Below are 18,140 nucleotides of genomic sequence, written 5' to 3'. Positions count from 1 at the left end.
TTTACAAGGACATTATTTGGCTCCTGTTTATACTTGTCATTTCCTGTCCATTGAATCTGAACACGTTCTTATACACCTGGAACTTTTGTTTCTCAGAGCGAGGTAACCTGTTATAAACTTGTATTGAGACGTACTCTACGCTATTTTTAATACTTCCTGTTTTCTTGTTCAGTGCCTTCTTTTTTTGCGCTACTCAGGAAAGAGATGTGGGGAACAGGTTGCACGTCATTTCAACACGGTGTTTAAATGCATGCCTCAGCATCCAGAAACTAGCGATGTGGATACAATGTGGCCACTGATGTTTCACGCATTTAAAGAACTGCTCACCGGCCGCAGGTCGATGATGTGACCAGCCTCACTCGCGCCGAGGTGCTGGCTCGCATGGAGAGATACGCCCTTGGGTTTACCCAACACGGCTTGCTCAGTGGTGACCGGGTGTGCGTTCATCTGAAGAACAGCGTGGAAAATCTGATCGCCATGTACGGCTGCATTCTGGCAGGAGCAACCGTTATCCTCGCCAAGACATCGCTCACCGAAGGTAAGACTCAGACAGAAAAACGCCTCATACTTCTGACAGCTTCATTGCAACCAGGCGACACACATTGTGCACAAAGACTACATGCTAGGTAGAGTTCTAAAAGAGGTCTGGTAGAGACGAACCGCGCAAGGCTTATATTCTAAACTATGCTATGCAGTTGCATTGCGCCGCGAACAACTGGACGGAATGCAGAGTTGATGGTGCGAAATGACGTGACCGCGGACGAACGGTGTCCGTCGGCATTTCCATACATTAATGTATGTATGTACAGAGTAGATTCTACTCCATTACATCAATTCAGCCACTAGTGTTCTTGAACGATATGCTCAAATGTATGTACACTCGCCGTCAAAAGTAAATGGAAGGCAACTTTACCAACATAATTACTTTCTTAAAATCTAAACCATACTGGTCCTTGTTTTTTGGTGCACAGTGCAATTTGGAAAATCACAATCAGGCTGCACATATGTATTCAAGGATCCATCAATTGGAGAGGCAATGATTAAATTTTTTCGTTAATATTCCCTTCCATTTACCTCTGACGGCACCTGTACATTAAGGACCCTTGCATCCCAGGTTCGTACTACGGGCGACGCAACGCACGTACGACCACGGATGACGCGTTTTCGACAATGTCAATTTAGGAGCTACACAAGTCGGATAAAGGTGACTATCTGCTTGGCGCGTTAGTTTCAAAACAAGTCCTCCCTCCGACACAAGAAAGGTTATTTGCGCTGCGGAAAATGTTCTCAGCCAGGTCGACCCCTCGCGCTGAGACGATGCGCGCACACGCGTTGCCAGCGTCGTTTCTAAGCTATGTTCACGTTCCTCGGTTTCTTCGCTGAGACTCCAAGAAAAAGGAGCTATGACATGTCTTCGCAGTAATCCATATACCACCAGTCAACATTAGCAATACCACCGTATTTGTGTTTAAGTGCGCCTACAAAAAGATGTTCGTACTCTTGGAAGGCGGTGGTACCTATACTCGACTCGCTCGAGATGTGTCAGCAAAGGTCCGCCGAGAAGTACTATAACTTCTGGGGGACGTGTTTCGAATGATTCTCCTAGTGTCCACGTCGCTGTATTACTACCCGCTATGCCACAATGGTTCCGCCCCTGCGATCTACGGACAGCCATATTTATATCTCATTGTGATACATTCCAGCGGCTAAAAAGACACGGACGAAGGTAGACGAGAAAGGACGAACGCCGGACTTCAACTAGTTGAAGTCCGGCGTTCGTCCTGTCTCGTCAGTTGAAGTCCGGCGTTCGTCCTGTCTCGTCTACCTTCGTCCGTGTCTTTTTAGCCGCTGGAATGTATCACAATAGTACTACCAACCAACTAGCCCAACTTTCTACGCTTAATTATATCTCATGTCCCATTGCACCCTATTGTGGATTTCACGCGTTTGCCATTTCAGAGTTTATCAGTTCCTGCATCGAGGAATTTCTCTAGTCGTCGGCAAGAATCCCAGACACACACAAAACACCCAGGACTTCTTCAAAAACGTTCGGCACCTGGAAATGGACACCGGAGAAGTCATGGTTTTATTAGACGTAAAATTCATCTTCCCAAAGGTCCCAATAGACCTTGCCACAGAAGTCTGTACCTCAGCCTTTCTGGCCAGCCCGACACTGCCAGAGAAAAATATGGTCTATGTGGACGACCTCACCCGTATTCTCCGCCTCTCTCTGTCGAACGCATATTTAACTTTGAGGATGTCCCATACAAGCAGATTCACGGAGCAGCTATGGCTGCGTGTATTTCCGTGGCGGGCCCTAACGTAACAATGGAAGAATCATTGACCACGCACTTGCATCGTTCCCTAAAGTGATGCTGATGCACGCGGAAGACCGCTTTTGTATCCTGAAAAAAGAAGCATTGCACAGTTTCGCTCTCCACTTGAACTCAAAACCTGCAACACAGCTCATCGTTGAAGAGGAAATCAACGGCCGCCTCCCCTTTAGGGGTATGAATGGTGCGTTGTATGCTATTCGTGGTGGCGTCACAGGCGTCCCGCATGCAGTGTCCTTGATCACCACCTCGTGTGCCGCCATCCTTCTTCGGAGGGAGCTGGCAGTAAGGTTCGAGGGGGCGGATTTCCCGCGCAACTCCAGAGGATGTACATATCAGTGACACAAGCAGCAACACTGCGCTTAAGGCTTTCGCCTCAATACGGCGTCCCTCATGGCCTATGTTGCTTTGGGACTTTAAACCCACATAAACCAAACCACAAAAGAATGATTTAACCCTGTGTGCTGTGCTCACAACGAAGGCACTTAAAAATGGGAAGGTCCACGTGAATGAAGAAATTCAAAAAGCCTTGTGCGTAAAATTGCTTGGTGCAGATATAAAGACATAACAACGACAAGGCTCCCTGACACGGAAGGGTGATCCACTGTTCCACCCCGAGTGGTCGCCACCGCAGTTGGAACAAAGGTCCATTTTATACAGTACGTATTGCGCAACACAGCATCGCTTACTGAGCTAACCTGAAAGCTATGTTCTCCGCTACCAACAGGTTGGGAAATGTTTGTTCAAACCTGTTAATAGAAAACGAGTTCAAATTTTCACACGTTCAGGGACCACAGCGCACTGTTTCCCTCCTCCTTCCCGCATGCTGTTCATTCACGTCCGCCATAAGTGGAATAATATATTCGACATTAGGAAGATGACTAAACATAAGAGAGAGCAATCAGCAGAACAATGCAAATAAAAGAGCATATGGATACCTTGAAGTGCATTGCTTTGATTGCAGCCACGCTACATGCAAGCTAATGGACTTTTGAAAAGCGTCACTTTGGGGCTAGGAACAGCTCACAAGAGGAATCGTCGAGGCTCTTTGCTAGCCCTCCACTAAAATTCATGTTTCAACGCCCCACCAGGTTTGTTAACGCCTATTGAAATAGGTCTCCTCTTCCAAAAATATTGACTGTTTCCCTCGCTTGCCGAACGTGGCCTGCAAGCTGGGGTCGAACTTCCGATGCCCCTCAATACGGCGTCCCTCATGGCCTAAGTTGCTTTGGGACTTTAAACCCACATAAACCAAACCACAAAAGAATGATTTAACGCTGTGTGCTGTGCTCACAACGAAGACACTTAAAAATGGGAAGGTCCACGTTTGTTGATTTGTTAACTTAGCGCGCAGTGAAAAACTTACAAAAACCAACTATCCCAACACATTGCATTAAATTAAGAAAGCGGAAAACACGGACAAAAAGAATGGAGATAGAAAGGCGTTTCAGTTCTCGCGCGGGAGCCTTGTTCACAATGAGACAAGACGTAATAGCATCGCTATTTAAACACGGCGCATGAGCGACCGCTTTCTTCATGTAATGCAATGTGTTGGGATAGTTGGTTTTTGTTAATTTTTCACTGCGCGCTAAGTTAACAAATAAACAAACGTGGACCTTCGTCGTGTTGACAGCTAAGTCATTGTTGCCCGAAGAACATTCGCTGTTGCGGGATGAGATGATTAAGCACTTCTTGCATGCTGCCGAAACCGACTGGGGGGATTTGTTCATTTGCGGGCGCTTTAAGTTATGCGGTGGCTGAATGGGGTTAGTGGCGGGTCTTGCATCTGCCGGGGAAGATGAGGGGTGGGTGGCCTCCGGTCGATGAAGGCGTTTCCAGAGAGGAAAGAAGCCGAGAACAATATGTGCTGGGTTCAGGGTGCTACCTCCTCTGCTCATGCACGAGTGCTCAAGTCCCCTAAAAATGAACGAACCGCGCACACCTAGTAGGCACTAAGAAGCCGCTCAGCGCTCAGGTAGCCGAACTCGGGAAACGCCTTCATCGACAGGAGGCCACCCACCCCTCATCTTCCCCGGCAGATGCAAGACCTGCCACTAACCCCATTCAACTTCAAGCTCCCTCCGCGACCCCAATCGTCGTCAAGAAAGGGCCACCGCACAACTTAAAGCGCCCGCAAATGAACAAATCCCCCCAGTCGGTTTCGGCAGCATGCAAGAAGTGCTTAATCATCTCATCCCGCAACAGCGAATGTTGTTCGGGCAACAATGGCTCAGCTGTCAACACGACGATCTCCGCCATAGTTAGCAAACGCTCCAGCACGGCTTCATAAAACGTGATGGCACCTCTGACAACCCCATGATGAGCGACTGCCAAGTGGTCGCCAGCCAGGATTTTGCGGTTAACTAGACAGAAAAATGTATAAATCTTGCACTGGAACCGCTGCAATTTTACACACAGGGCTTTTTGAATTTCTTCATTCGAAAAACCCCCGTCCCTCAGAAATGTCTTGCATTCAGAAAACCGGCACTCAGCCTACTATCAAGGCTGCTACACGGCCATGAGCGGCACGCCCCCGAGGGTGGCCGCCTTAATAGAAAAGATCGTCACTGCGGTACTACACACCCTGGACTTCCCTGCATCAATCACCTCACTAGAAATGCTGCCTCAAAAGCGCGATAGACCGAGCACCTTCATCCTCAATCTCTATAGCCCACCCCGTAATACTGGATAGAATTTCAGGACCACCTTACACGAGTGCTCTCGGATATCTGAGTACAAGCAGCGCAATCAAAACACTCCTTACATCGGCTTGATGTACGCGAAGGACTCTCTAAATGACCAGACTCTCCTAAGAGCAATGAGCCAAGAGGGTCTAGAACTTCAGAATGACGTTACCCCCCCCCCCCCACAAGGGACGGAAACAGCGTCAGTGGTGACATTTCACCGGATCTTACATTCACTAAAAGCATCTCTACCGCCACGAGGACAACCCTCGGGAAAGTACTAGGCACCCACCTTAAGCGCGCCTCTACCCGCGTCCCTAAGGGCGGTTAGGATTACGCACTCGGAATCCTATCGCAAATACCCGGCACACGAGGTGGTGATCAAGGACACTGCATGCGGGACGCCTGTGAGGCCACCACGAATAGCATACAACGCACCATTCATACCCCTAACGTAGATATCCCTTCCCCGCCCGGGAGGCCCTCCGCACTTTAGTTTGCTGATAGAAAAGGCACAAGCTCAATCGCCAGGCTCGCCTTCGCGTTGCCGCGCTATGGGAGCAGACTCAGGAATAGGCCAAGCGCCTCGCCCGTCAGATTCGTGGAAAATTCTGCGGACTTTCTCAAGGACAGCCTCAGTGCTGCTTAAATATGGGTCACATTGGGCAACCTGTTCGACCCGACCAAGGTAAAATCTGCGCATCACCGCATACTACATGAGATTGCCCACAAGTTTCCGGGGAAGGACCACGATCGCACGCAGGCCGTCTATACCCGCTACATCATCATCATCATCACCAGCCTGACTGCGCCCACTGCAGGGCAAAGGCCTCTGCTATGTCTCTCCAAATAACTGTTTCTTTGCCAGCTACTTATACTGTATCCATGCTACATCGGCACCCACTAAATTCCGCAGTGCACAGTTTCCTACACGGGCACCCCAAACTCCGATATCGACGCCCCCATCACGATACAAGAAATCGCCACTTCAGCGCATAAAATCACGCACGCAATTAATCGACACCTGAGTCCTACACCCATTCAGGACCGAGCTGATTATACAAATGACCACCTCTGGAAAGACGGCCTGATCTCGAGCGAGCGGCGCCACTCCTAAATGATTCTCATTGCCAAACCACGGAGATGGCCCAATCTCAAAAGCTTGCACCGACCTCCAGCACTTCATGCCTCGGAAAGCGCCATGAACAGGTTAGCTAGCACTGCCTCCAAAAGTAGATCGAGGACAATGCTCTATTCTCGTACGCCATGATTGGCTTCAGGAGTGGTCTTTCCATGCAGAACGGTTCTCTTCAGCTCCAGGAAGAAGTCCTGACAAAATTTCCCAAATGCTAGAATACCTTACATTTGCGCTCGATTTGCAGGGCACATTTGATAATGTCTCTGGCGAAGTTCGCTCCATGAGAAAAAAACACTCTCGACTGCGGAGAGCGGATCTCCAGTTATGTCAAAGCCTTCCTTACGGTCCGCAACGCCACGATCGACAATGGGGATAATGAATCCGACACTACCCAAATGCCAAAGAAGTGCGTCCGTCAAGGTCCAGTCATCTGCCCCCTCATTTTAAGCATTGCGATTATTGGTTTGGCTCGTCGGCTGCCGGTCTTGTCATGTACAGCGTTTGCCCTCTCACTGAACGACATGATCACATATACCATCACAGGTTCCCAGGTGCAGATGGAAAAGGCTCTGCAGGAAGTGGCCACGATCGTCGAAAGTATTTGGCGCCAATAGTGTTCCGCAATGCGCGGCAGTAAAATCCGAAGTGATCGGGAAGTCAGAGTTTGAGAATCTCCGGTCCCATCAACCTCCTACCGCAGGGTCACCGCGTCAGAGGTCTCCCTGTCTTTCGCATTTTCGGACTGGTCTGGGTATGCAGAGATGTCCTGCACCTCGTACAAGCGTTCGTCACCATGCTCATATCGTACGGGCTTCATTACCACTACCTGACCAAGAAGTAACGGGACCAAGCGAGTGCTATTATCCGCAGCGCGCATAATACAATCCTTGTTCACCCGCCAACAGTTCTCATAAATGCTTCGCTACAACTTCCTTGATTAGATCAAGGATGCAGCCCTCGCATCCCAAAGGACAAAGCTCCAAGAAGATACTGCAGTTGGACCATCATCGATCGTGTGGGCCGCCGGGAGACTTGTGAGAACACCTGAAAAAGTTCAAGTGGGCACTTTGTTGACCTAAAGTGCGGTGATGGCGACAGCCTTAAGCGCAGTGTTGCTGCTTGTGTCCCTGATATGTGGTTAAGATGTTAAGCTTGGCTTCTAAGAGTGGAACGCGACAGCGTCATGCAACACTGCCAGGGTGTCCGCTGAACGCCATCGCCCGTTCGGCTGTGTGCCCTGCTCGTCGGTAAATTGGTTTTTGAGGAGAGGAAATGTACCTGCCTCGCATGTCTCGATGGACGCTTGGACCTCGCCGTAAGGGAAGGGAGAAAGATGGGAGTGAACGAATACGTCGTATTCACTAGACGCGCCTTTGTTCATTCCAAACTATCGAGCTGGCATGGTGGAATGGTTGCGTGCTCGTCTTGCACACTGGAAAGCCTGGTTCGATTCCCCAACTCGGCAGATTTCCTTCTCGGTTTTATTTATTTACCTGGTCTGACTAGAAAGGTTAATTAGGCTAGTTGGTTGATTAACTAAGCTCAGTCACACTTACTTGGAACATCAGTATACCATACTTTAAATTGGTTGCATGGTTACTAGCCAAAGTACAATTGACCGCGTTTGAAATTCGCGCACTGTGACGTCACGACCATTTCGACCATTTGAAAAGCGTGACATTTCTGTCGACAACTCCTGCTTACAACGATGAGGCATTGAAGGCTTCCGCCTTAAAAGGTTAATTAGGCTAATTGGTTAAGCAAGCAATTAACTAAACTGAGTCCCACTTACTTGGAACATCACTATACGATCCCTTTAATTGGTTGCATGGTTAGTAGCCAAAGTACAATTGGCCCCGTTTGAAATTCTCGCGCTGTGACGTCACGACCGTTTCGACCAATTGAAAAGCGTGACATTTCTGTCGACAACTGCTGCTTACAACGATGAGGCATTAAAGGCTTCCGCCTTAAAAATTCTCCACACCCCTGAGCGTCCGCAGCGCCATTATGGTGACCCACATCTGCATCCAGATGTGCTGGATCACTCATAAATGCCGAGGAGAGGGCTGAGGGGCACAACTCCGCCGCCGCCTCAAGACTTAGAAGAGCGCATTTTTCGACTTGACGTTGTCCGCGGTGTAGTTCGTCAGAGTGCAGCTACGACGTGCTAACTAGCAGGCAGGTTCACTAACATTGCATAGCCGACTTTAAATATTGACAGCCTTGTTGCCAACCATAAGTAATATTGATATCAACCGATATAATTTCGAAAACGCGGTTACCCTCGTCGCCGTGGCCCAACAACTCTGGCTGCATCGCGCCAAAATACAAGCGCTTTTGAGAAGCTTGCAGACAAAACAACCTCCTCAGTGCACGTAACGCGTCGAAATAAGGAAAATTTGTTGGGCCACTGCTTCGAGTATAACCGTGCTTTTGAAATTCTAGAAACTGATATGGGTATTACTTAAGGTGAGCCACATGCTCCTCAATAATTAAGGAGCCTAAAACTAATAGTTAAAAGTTTAACTCTCCCTTATTAGTTCACCAGCCTGCTAGTTTGCCCATCTTAGCTCTGTTTGAAGGTTTATTTCCGCAACTAGGTGTTGCGAGGACAGCCAGGGAAAAAGCTGTATAGACAGCTTGAGAGGTCCTGACTTCCTCTTACAGTGCAGCATTGACGGCGGCGGTATAGGACATCAAACAAATTGTAAGAACAAACTCGTACGTTCTGTACATAGAATGACACATGTACGTTCAGTAAGCAGTACATTCTGCTTGTAAAGAAAAAAGAACTATATTAGGTCAAAGGGACTATAAAGGCAAACACAGGGAGGAGAAAATAAAGGACAACAGAACTGACAGGTGCACTCAAAATGGTAATAGCAAGAAAAAAAAGAACTACACGAATATTTGGGGCAATTCTTTCAGAGAAATATTAGAGACATCAAGATTCTTGTGGCAGTACAACTGGTTCAGAAGTGTCGGTAAGGTATGCTGCAACATTTGTTTGCCATAGTTTGTGCGGCATTTCTTAACATTCCAAGGCTCTGCTACGCGGGTATCATACACAGTTCTGCTTTGCTCTAACCTAGCAAGTGTAAGTAAGAAGTCATCATTTTTCATTATGGCGAGTTTATATCTGTAGCACAGCCTATAGTTATACATGGATTTCATTGGAATAACGTTGTGTCGGTGGAAAAGGCTCGCAGTGTGGAAGAAATACGGCACTTTACATGCAATGCGTATAATGCGTTTTTGTAAGACAGTGAGTTTGTTAATATTTTCAGCTGTTGTTGTTGCCCACACCATACATCCGTAGCTGGCTATGGAAGATAACAAAGAGTGATGAAGTAACATGTTGACTGACGTAGGAAAATTGAAGCAATGGCGGCACATGATACCAACTGTTCTGGAAAGTTTCTGAACGAGGTAATTAATATGGTCATTCCACGACATATCTGCTGCAAAGTAAACGCCCAGAGTTTTCACAGACTGCACAAATTCTATTCTGGTATTGTTTAGTTCAATTAGAGGAAGTTCAAAGTGTTTGTGACGTGGGTGGAACATGACGGCTGCAGTTTTACTAACGTTAATTCTTAAGTGATTATCAGCAGTCCAAGTATTTATTTCTTTTAAGGTTTTATTAGCTCGATTTGCGAGATCAGCCGTAGAAGTACCCGAAAAAAACAAACTAGTGTCATCTGCATAAATTATGTACTTAGCAGTGCTATCGATGCGAACAATATCATTAATATAAAGAACAAAAAGAAACGGACCCAAAATGCTCCCTTGCGGAACGCCAGAAGCTACCGCTTTCAACTGGGAGCATTCACCGGCAATACTAACAAACTGAGATCTATGTCGCAAGTATGAGGAAATCAGCATATGGGCTATGACTCTAATACCGTAGTGGTCTAATTTTTTAAGCAGCACAGAGTGATTAACAAGGTCAAACGCCTTTGAAAAATCTAAAAATAAACCAAGTACCATGTTTTTGGCTTCAAAATGGTTTAGTATGAATTCTTTCTGAGCAAGGAGAGCTAACTCAGTCGATCTATTTTTACGAAACCCATATTGAGCGGTAGTCATAATGTTACATCTTTCAGTGAAGGAGGATAGCCGTTTAAGAATAACTTTTTCGAGGCCTTTGGAAAACACAGGTAAGATTGATATCGGGCGATAGTTTCCCATTTCATTTTTGTTTCCTTTTTTATACACTACTGTGACTTTTGCCCTTTGCATAAGACGCGGAAAAACACCGGAAACTAAGGATAGGTTGAAGATATGGGCGAGGGAAGGTGCAAGAATGTCGATAGTAAATTTTATGGGCTGTATCTGAAAACCTGACGCATCTGTAGCTTTACTATTATTAAGCGCTAAAAATTCTGTTATTACTTCATTTATTGTAACCGGTGTTAGAAATATTGTTTCAGCATTTCTGGCACTCATATAGGACAGATTTACGTCGCCGCCTGATGTGTCAGCAAAGGAAAGAAAGTAGTCATTAAAGGCATCTGCTAGATCAGAACCTTTTAATTCAATCCCTTCATGATTAATTTTTGTGGTCGGTTCGGAAGAATTACTGAAGATAGATTTTAAAACCTTCCAAACTTTTTCAGATTGTCCACCAGTTGAATTAAACCGGTTATAAATATATTGCTTTTTAGCGACGCGAAGTTGCTTTGTGACGAAGTTCCTAAATTTTTTGAATGTTTTCAGCGCTTCAGGACATCTACTTTGTAAAAACACTCTGTAAAGTTTATCGCGTTTTCTTATCAACTGCAACATGTCTTTGTCGACCCATGGTTTGTTACTTTTCTTTGACTGGGAGTATTTCTTAAGTGGAAAGGAAGCATTATAAATGTCAGTAACAATCTCTAAAAAATTTATCTACTTATCTACTTCACCGGTGACAGTGCTACGCCGAAAAAAGCCCTCTTCAAACTCAAAAATCCTTTTTTTTCAAATTTGTAAACTGTTAGGTGAAGCACTTTGTATATACAGACTCAAAATTGTGTTGATGTGTACCTGTCATCCACCCCACTAGGTGGCCCCCTCTTCGCCTGCCCTTGGTGGGCATTGTACCCATAATGTTCCATATTTCATGGGGGTAGCCCGGCGGAACCAGCACACCTCACAACACCACATAGACAATACGAGAACATGGAGGCAGCTCTGCCTAGCCTCGACCTGAACAATCAGCGCAAGCTCATCCGATGCGTACGCGAAGCAGCAAAGCCACCGGCGTCCTGCAATGAGGCTGCCAACCGCCTGACTTGAGACATTCTGTGGTTGTTCAATGAACAATTTCTCTTTTTTCTCTTCGAGGAATACACGTCTCGTGCTAAAGCGCTTCGACAGTGTGGCAGCACTCGGACATGTAGCGCCCTTTTCACTTCTCGTCTGTGCAACATACCCCCTGATAAATTTAGACATGATAAACTAATCTCGAAACTTGCGTAATTAAGGTGGCCGCCGCTGGCACATTGAAGGGTCATTCGAAGTGATATGAAAGAGGCATTGGTACCCCAGTGGAGGTATTTAGGCTCATAAAGGTAATGAGTCACCTCACCCGTTTACACATTTAATTTTTTTTTTGTCTCTCGGACACTAGCGAGTATCTAGCGGCTAATCATGGCAGCTGCGCTTTGAAAAGTATAAAAGGACCTGTAGAGGCGAACTTACTAGATTCTTCTAAAGTTTTTTGGGGTGAAAAATTTATCTTGTCTCCCTGCTTCTAACTCTTTTCTTAGAGCGACATCATGCTCTCGTGCAGGCGAACTACGCTACCAAGCGCAAGACAGCGACAGCACGCACATCCTAACCGACGAGGAATACACAGAGAAAGCCCGCAAAGCAGTCGCCAACCTCGCCATAAAGGTAAGAATAATCGTTGTACAGTCTGACGGGCGTTTCGTGAAGTTAAAAACAGAAGCAGGGAACACTCAAGCCTGGCGAAGCAGGTTAAAGAGATTGGCGGAATATACTGACATGACAGCCTAATACGCGATCTATAAACACCGTAGTTTTCAAGAAATGTGAAGAATGGCAACACTAGGACTGCTACGATGGCCTTTCCATGGCGTAGACACTTGTCTCGTATTTTACTCCTTTTTCCGCAATCGACATACTTGCCGTAAGCCAGAGTGCAACTACACACTCTGCAAGAGCGCTACAAAAAAGATTGGTTTAGAAGGGATTCGAATCGCGGAACTCTTGTTTAGAAGCAGGACACTCAATCACCATTGAATTTTCGTTTGTTTTCTGAAGTGGCATTTATCACACGCTCATGTGCTCAAGAAACAGCTCCCACTATACACATACTATTTAAAATGCGATCAGTTAATGGCTGCGCTGCACTGCCTTCACAAATACACACCTATACACAACACAAATAAAAGGCGAGCAAGCAAAAGATAGCACCTCAGTAATTGTAAACAGTCCGGTGCAAAGTCATTTATAACAGTCGTTTAGCTGGAGCATCATTCATCGAAATTGCTACTGTACGACGTTAGTGCACGTTAGAGAACCACCGGTGGTCGAAATTTTCGAATCCCTTCACTACGGCGTCCCTAGGGCATAGCCTAAGTCACTTTGGGACGTTAAACCCCACAAACCAAACCAATCGTCGAAAATGCATTCTAAGGGAAGCGAAAGGCTCAGCCTTAATGTCCAGCGTACACTTTTTTTTCATACACCATGCGGTGGAATCAGAAAAATTATTTCTTAGGGTTTCTACATAATCATGTTCAGTAGCTACAGTGAATCTCACTAGGCCGGAATTGAAAGCAAGCACGTCCCAAACGAAAAGTTAGTCTTGGCAGGTGATTAACCAATGTCTGATTATTTCCAGTACATAGTACAGATAGCAGTTAACCGATGAGAGGAAAATATTGCTCTAGTGCTGCTACGTGTTCACAAGTATATCTTCGGGGTGTCGGTTATAGAAAAAAACAGTGGTGTAATTCGTGCTACGCCTAGACTACCAGAATGCAGGCATGCATGCGTGCTGACCTGTGTTTCGATGCCTTGAAAAAAGACCTCATTCAAGAAATTATTTTTTTATTCATGAACGAGTTTTCTGCTATCGCCCAGAGGGACGACTAGCGTCATGTAAGAAATGAATTACGACAGGTATTTCATGCCGGTCTTCTGTTGTTAGAGCTCTCCCATAAAGCTTCCCTGTTGGACCCCTTAAACCTCGCCTTTCGGTTCCGAGGGCGATCGCGTTCTCGGCGATTGGGAGCTGCACTTTTGGATAGTTTCGACGTTGTCGACGCCACTGTGTAAGGTGATAGCAGCAGAGTTAACGAGTGAAATGTTCCGAGGCGAGTCAATATAGACGGTAAATGTGACTCTATAGAAGTACAGTCCAGCCACTTACAACTGGCGCAAATATAACGAACGCTCGCTTACTACGGGCAAGAATGTCGCTACTATCAAAAGAAATCTTAGGGGAAGGGCACTGCATCTAAGATATAATGATAACTTTGGCCGCATCTCTCGGTTATAGAGAAAAATGGTGCACTGAAAGCTTTCCGCAAGGGTACAAAAATTTGCGTACCTGCCAGTCAGTGCCGAGATCAAACAGGGTACCTCAACTCCGTGACACAATTTCAAAAAGAGCATTGCGGAAGAAGAAAGGAAATGAAAAAGGCGGCTTTGAAATTGTAGGTAGCCGCCGGCAAAGAGCACAGTGTTGGCGTACAACGACGCTCATTTCATCAATGTGTACCGACTGGGCAGAGCGTCAGCAAAGTGCGACAAAGGGGCAGCTTCGAAAGCGAAGCTATAGCTGAGGAGCAAACAATGGCAGTGACTTCAGAAGTTTCAATGCCTGACTGGCCATGCTGGTCAAATAGTACGAGTCGCCTGTCCAGCCAGATCTCTACATTTTGTGTCACTGCCGCATGCAGACAACGCGCTGACCGCAGACTGTGTAACTGAGACGTTTTTTACACACGTGCGCTCGGCTACCTTCGTCTTTGCGGATGCCCACGAAAGACAGGTGGTGTCGAAAACGCACGTGATCAGGCGCGTCTGGATTTGAGGCAATGCGGCGTTGATTCACGACCGCTCGGGTAGCTCCTGGATGAATTAATTGGTGTGGACGTCGACATCACGGACGTGCTCTAATGAAGTCAATGTATGCGAAGTACGAGCACTCTCTATCCAATAGAAGAAGGTCAACTTACCACCAGCTGCCGGTAACGGTTGAACTGCGATAGCGGCCGAAAAGTAAATAGTTGGATTGAAAGATTTCGGCTCGAGAGCATGCTGGGAAGGCGCCCCGATATGGTTTGTTTTTAAGAAATGGACGCACATAACTCACTTAAAAAAACATAAATGCCACTACTGTCGTAGTCATGCAAAGTCATGCAGATCATGCAAAGTCGATTTACGACGAACTTCGGACACAACGAACGCAGTCCGTGTAAGACATGCTCGTGATGTGTGAGCTTCACTGTATCGAGCGCACACAGACAAGAAAGCGTCTTCAAATAAGCCGCTCATTCTCCGCCCCCTCTTCCCCACCCCTCACTGGGGCTTCAAAGTAAAAAGTTATTTTTTAGATAAAGGCCAGATGTCGCTACATCTATCACATATGAGAAAGCTTCTTGTTTACGGAGACTGATGCTGCACACGACGTTGATTTCTAATTTTGATAGAATCCGACAAGTGCATCATTCAAGCGTCGTTCTGAAACAGGAAGACTCAGCGCAAGAGAACCATTTTTTGGTGCGCGTTTAGCGTTGAAACAGTCAATGGGTGGACAGACGGAAACCGGACAGGAATATTTTGCAATCAAGGCGCAGATGTAGCCGTTCACCGCACTCTTGCATTAACATGTTTTGGGACAAGAAAAAATAAGCATTTTACTCGCGCACGCAACCCCATCGTGCGCCTTGAGGCTACAGTAAACAGATCAGTACAGTAGAGGAGGAATGAACATCGTTATAAATTTCCTGTGAAGAGTCTTGTGCGAAACAGATGAAAGGTACTCATTGTAAACCCAGCGTGTCAAAAAATTCGCAGTGTTTTCTGTGCGAAGTCATAGGTTTAGCCTCGTTGACTAATGGTTTCGCTTTTCCGGGTCGTTGGCACGTCTGGCGACGACATTAGGCAAGGTTCAGCTCTGATCTGATCTGCTCGTACCGCAGATGGAAGTTGATGAAGACGACCCTGTGCAATGCAACACGTGAGAGTTTTAACAGGAGGCGTGATCGGCAGCAGCGATAATATTGTGCTCGCGTGCACTGGTCAGTGAATCTGATGTGCTCGCGCCGTAGGGCGCTCGAAGCCCGGTCGCGGCTATTTTACTTATTTATTTATCTCAGGCTTCAGTGATAAAGCGGCTTTTGCAGCTTTGATTGCGAAGTAGGGCTCTCGCTGTCAAGACGCCCCATATACTTCTTCCATAAATGCACGTAAAGAGGGGCGGTAGCTAAATAGGGAAGCCGGCAAATAAAGGCAACCTGGTGGAATGCTTTACTAAATTTATGAGAATAATCTCCAAATAAAATTAAACTAGCAACTAACTGTTTCACATACCGGTGTACTAGGTAGAATTCTTCTGCAAGAAATATCCTCTACAGGTTATTGCGGTGCATAGGCTCGCAATTGCATAGCAAAAGTTTGGTTTGTTTTATTGCTTTGGTTTATTGGGGTTTAACGTCCCAAAGCAACTCAGGATATAAGGGACGCCGTAGTGAAGGGCTCCGGAAATTTCGACCACCTGGGGTTCTTTAACGAGCACTGACATCGCGCAGGGATAGCAAAAGTAACGGGGCAAATATTCGATGGCAAAGTTGAATGTCATGCCCAGTGCAGCGGTGGACCAGAGCGCACAATCTTTTTTGGCAGCAAAAATTGGTCTTCCTTTTTTTTACTATGGCATCTATTGAACGAGTTTTGTAGAAGAACGAGTTGTACACAAAGCCTGTTTACCAAGCATCCAGCTAGTGGCGCTGCAGCAGCGATGTAACCCTAAACAAATCAAGACAACTCTTAAACAAACAACTATCTGAAAGGGGGCGTCGATTCAGGGAAAGTTTCTCCAAAAATGTCAGTCTGGTGGAGCATCATTTGACTGAAATGTGTTTAGAGAAGCTCTCAAACATCTTCAGACCAGAACATGTCAAAGTGCTCAATAACTATATTGTATTGTCATGAACATATGAGCCAAGCGACACGCAGTAGAGAACCCACAATTTCATGCGATAGTTGGCGAGCCCTTTACGGCGCCTTTTGATGCTTGAACCCTACTCCATTGCACCTTGCTGCACATGCCGGTCGGTCAACAGATGGCTAGGGTTAGCTTCTTTCAGGCGTCCGGCAACTACCATGGACGCGGCCAGTAAGCCTTGTCGCTCCAGCGGCTCAGGATGCCACGCCTGGTGGTTGGACCGGTGGAAGAGAGCCCACCTTCCAGCGTGGAAAAAGTGCGGAGACGAGAGCGAAAGGCGCGGAGATGCTGAAATTCGAATTTTGACTTGAGATAACTCATGTTCTAGAAAACGCATTAAAGGATTCTTGCTTGAGGATATTTGTGTAGCGCCGTCCTTTAATATCTTAGGCATAATCGTCTCAATCAATCAATCAGTCATATTTTATTTCAAATCAAGGATGTCAGGAGCAGGGATAAAACGCCTACATAAGCTTGACGGCGGTCCCCTACCCTTACAGCAGCTTCATTGTGCACAAAAACCCACAATAACACAACCCACAACCACGATCACAATCACAACAGCACATGGTATGCCTGTGACATACTCAAATAAAGAGCACATTGCATCGAAATATACATGTGCAGGGCATCAATAGCGGCAAAACCATCAACATTCATGTCAAGAGAGAAGACACAAGAGCATATTGAGTTAGAACAGTAAAGAAAGAATCGATATATTGTTATTCTTCTCGAATGAACGGTATATTATAGGACAGCATTTGTCCTATAATATACCATTAAACAACAGTTAGCTGACGTTAGCGGTAAAGACCATCGTCATCAACCTCTCTTTAATATTTATATAACTTTAGTAATTGATATCAATATTAATTGAGCACTTGCTAGATACGCAGCTGCCTTTGTGTACAATTGTGTCTTCTTCTCAACGAGACGTGCACATGCCGTCAAGACTTCATAAAACGAGACTTTGACAAGCGAATCAAATTTCTTATATCCAAGGCACATGGCTTGGAGTTTAATAATGCACTGCGTAATCTGCAGAGCCATATTTATGCGTTTTTATAAATTTTTGCTGTTCCTTTTTGTCTCCAAAACAACTATTTTTGTGGCAGTATCAGGACCCACGTTTGACTACTAATATAGTGCCTAGTCATTCCTACCCTGTTTGTGCTCAAGCTGCTGTCCTGGTTGGAACTTTTAAATTTATAAGCACAATACAAGCGTCATGAGTATCATATACAGGCCATAAAAGGAGCTACAACGGGATTTTTGGAACGAAAATGGCATCAAAATTAAATCCTCGTTTTACACACCACAACAGGGAACCTGAATGATATAGCATTATCTGCTTTAAGAGTGGTTAAAGAAGACCACGGAGTTTGTTTTTATATAATGTCACTGTTAGAGTGTAACTTCATGTAAAAATACGTAAAGGCTTCAAGAGCCAAAACTCTGTTAAGCGTCTAACTCGTTCCCGCGGAAGCGGTCAGGATGGGGTGCAGATTCTCTTCCTTTCTATTCCCGCTTTCTTGGACAACACTTTAATTGTGAGGCAACTATGGAACATTGTATGATACTATTATAAACTTAGTGTTGAGAAGGGGGAAACATTTCGACCAGTAGCTGGATATTGCTTTTAAAGTTTGCCTTGCGCAGGTCTCCAGTAGTTAAGAGTACCACAAACAACTATTAGTTTGTGCTTCCAACAGTAATTATTAGGCAGCTGTAAAACATTGTTATCAGCATGCTGATAGGAAGTTCTACACTTCTTATGCGTAGCCAAATTTTCCTTTTAA

The 18,140-nt window shown here is 45.8% G+C and overlaps 1 protein-coding gene across 6 annotated transcripts in view; it reads left to right on the top strand.

The window, feature by feature from the left end:
- LOC149367815 (putative 4-coumarate--CoA ligase 3) overlaps positions 1-18,140 on the top strand; it is a 113,566-nt gene that overhangs the window by 11,416 nt on the left and 84,010 nt on the right. For 5 of the 6 annotated variants that reach the window (XM_089557583.1, XM_089557577.1, XM_089557566.1 and 2 more), the window contains exons 3-4: positions 337-538; positions 11,932-12,035. In XM_089557583.1, coding sequence (XP_089413709.1) covers positions 337-538; positions 11,932-12,035 — 306 coding nt within the window. The remainder of the gene's footprint in view (positions 1-336; positions 539-11,931; positions 12,036-18,140) is intronic. The other variant, XM_089557586.1, reaches the window with a different exon arrangement.

This window comes from Amblyomma mixtum, chromosome 1 (genome assembly GCF_055824585.1).
Source record: "Amblyomma mixtum isolate Tamu chromosome 1, ASM5582458v1, whole genome shotgun sequence".
NCBI lineage: Eukaryota > Metazoa > Arthropoda > Arachnida > Ixodida > Ixodidae > Amblyomma > Amblyomma mixtum.
Note: the sequence above shows the minus strand (reverse complement) of the source record. Positions and strands in the feature narration are given on the sequence as shown.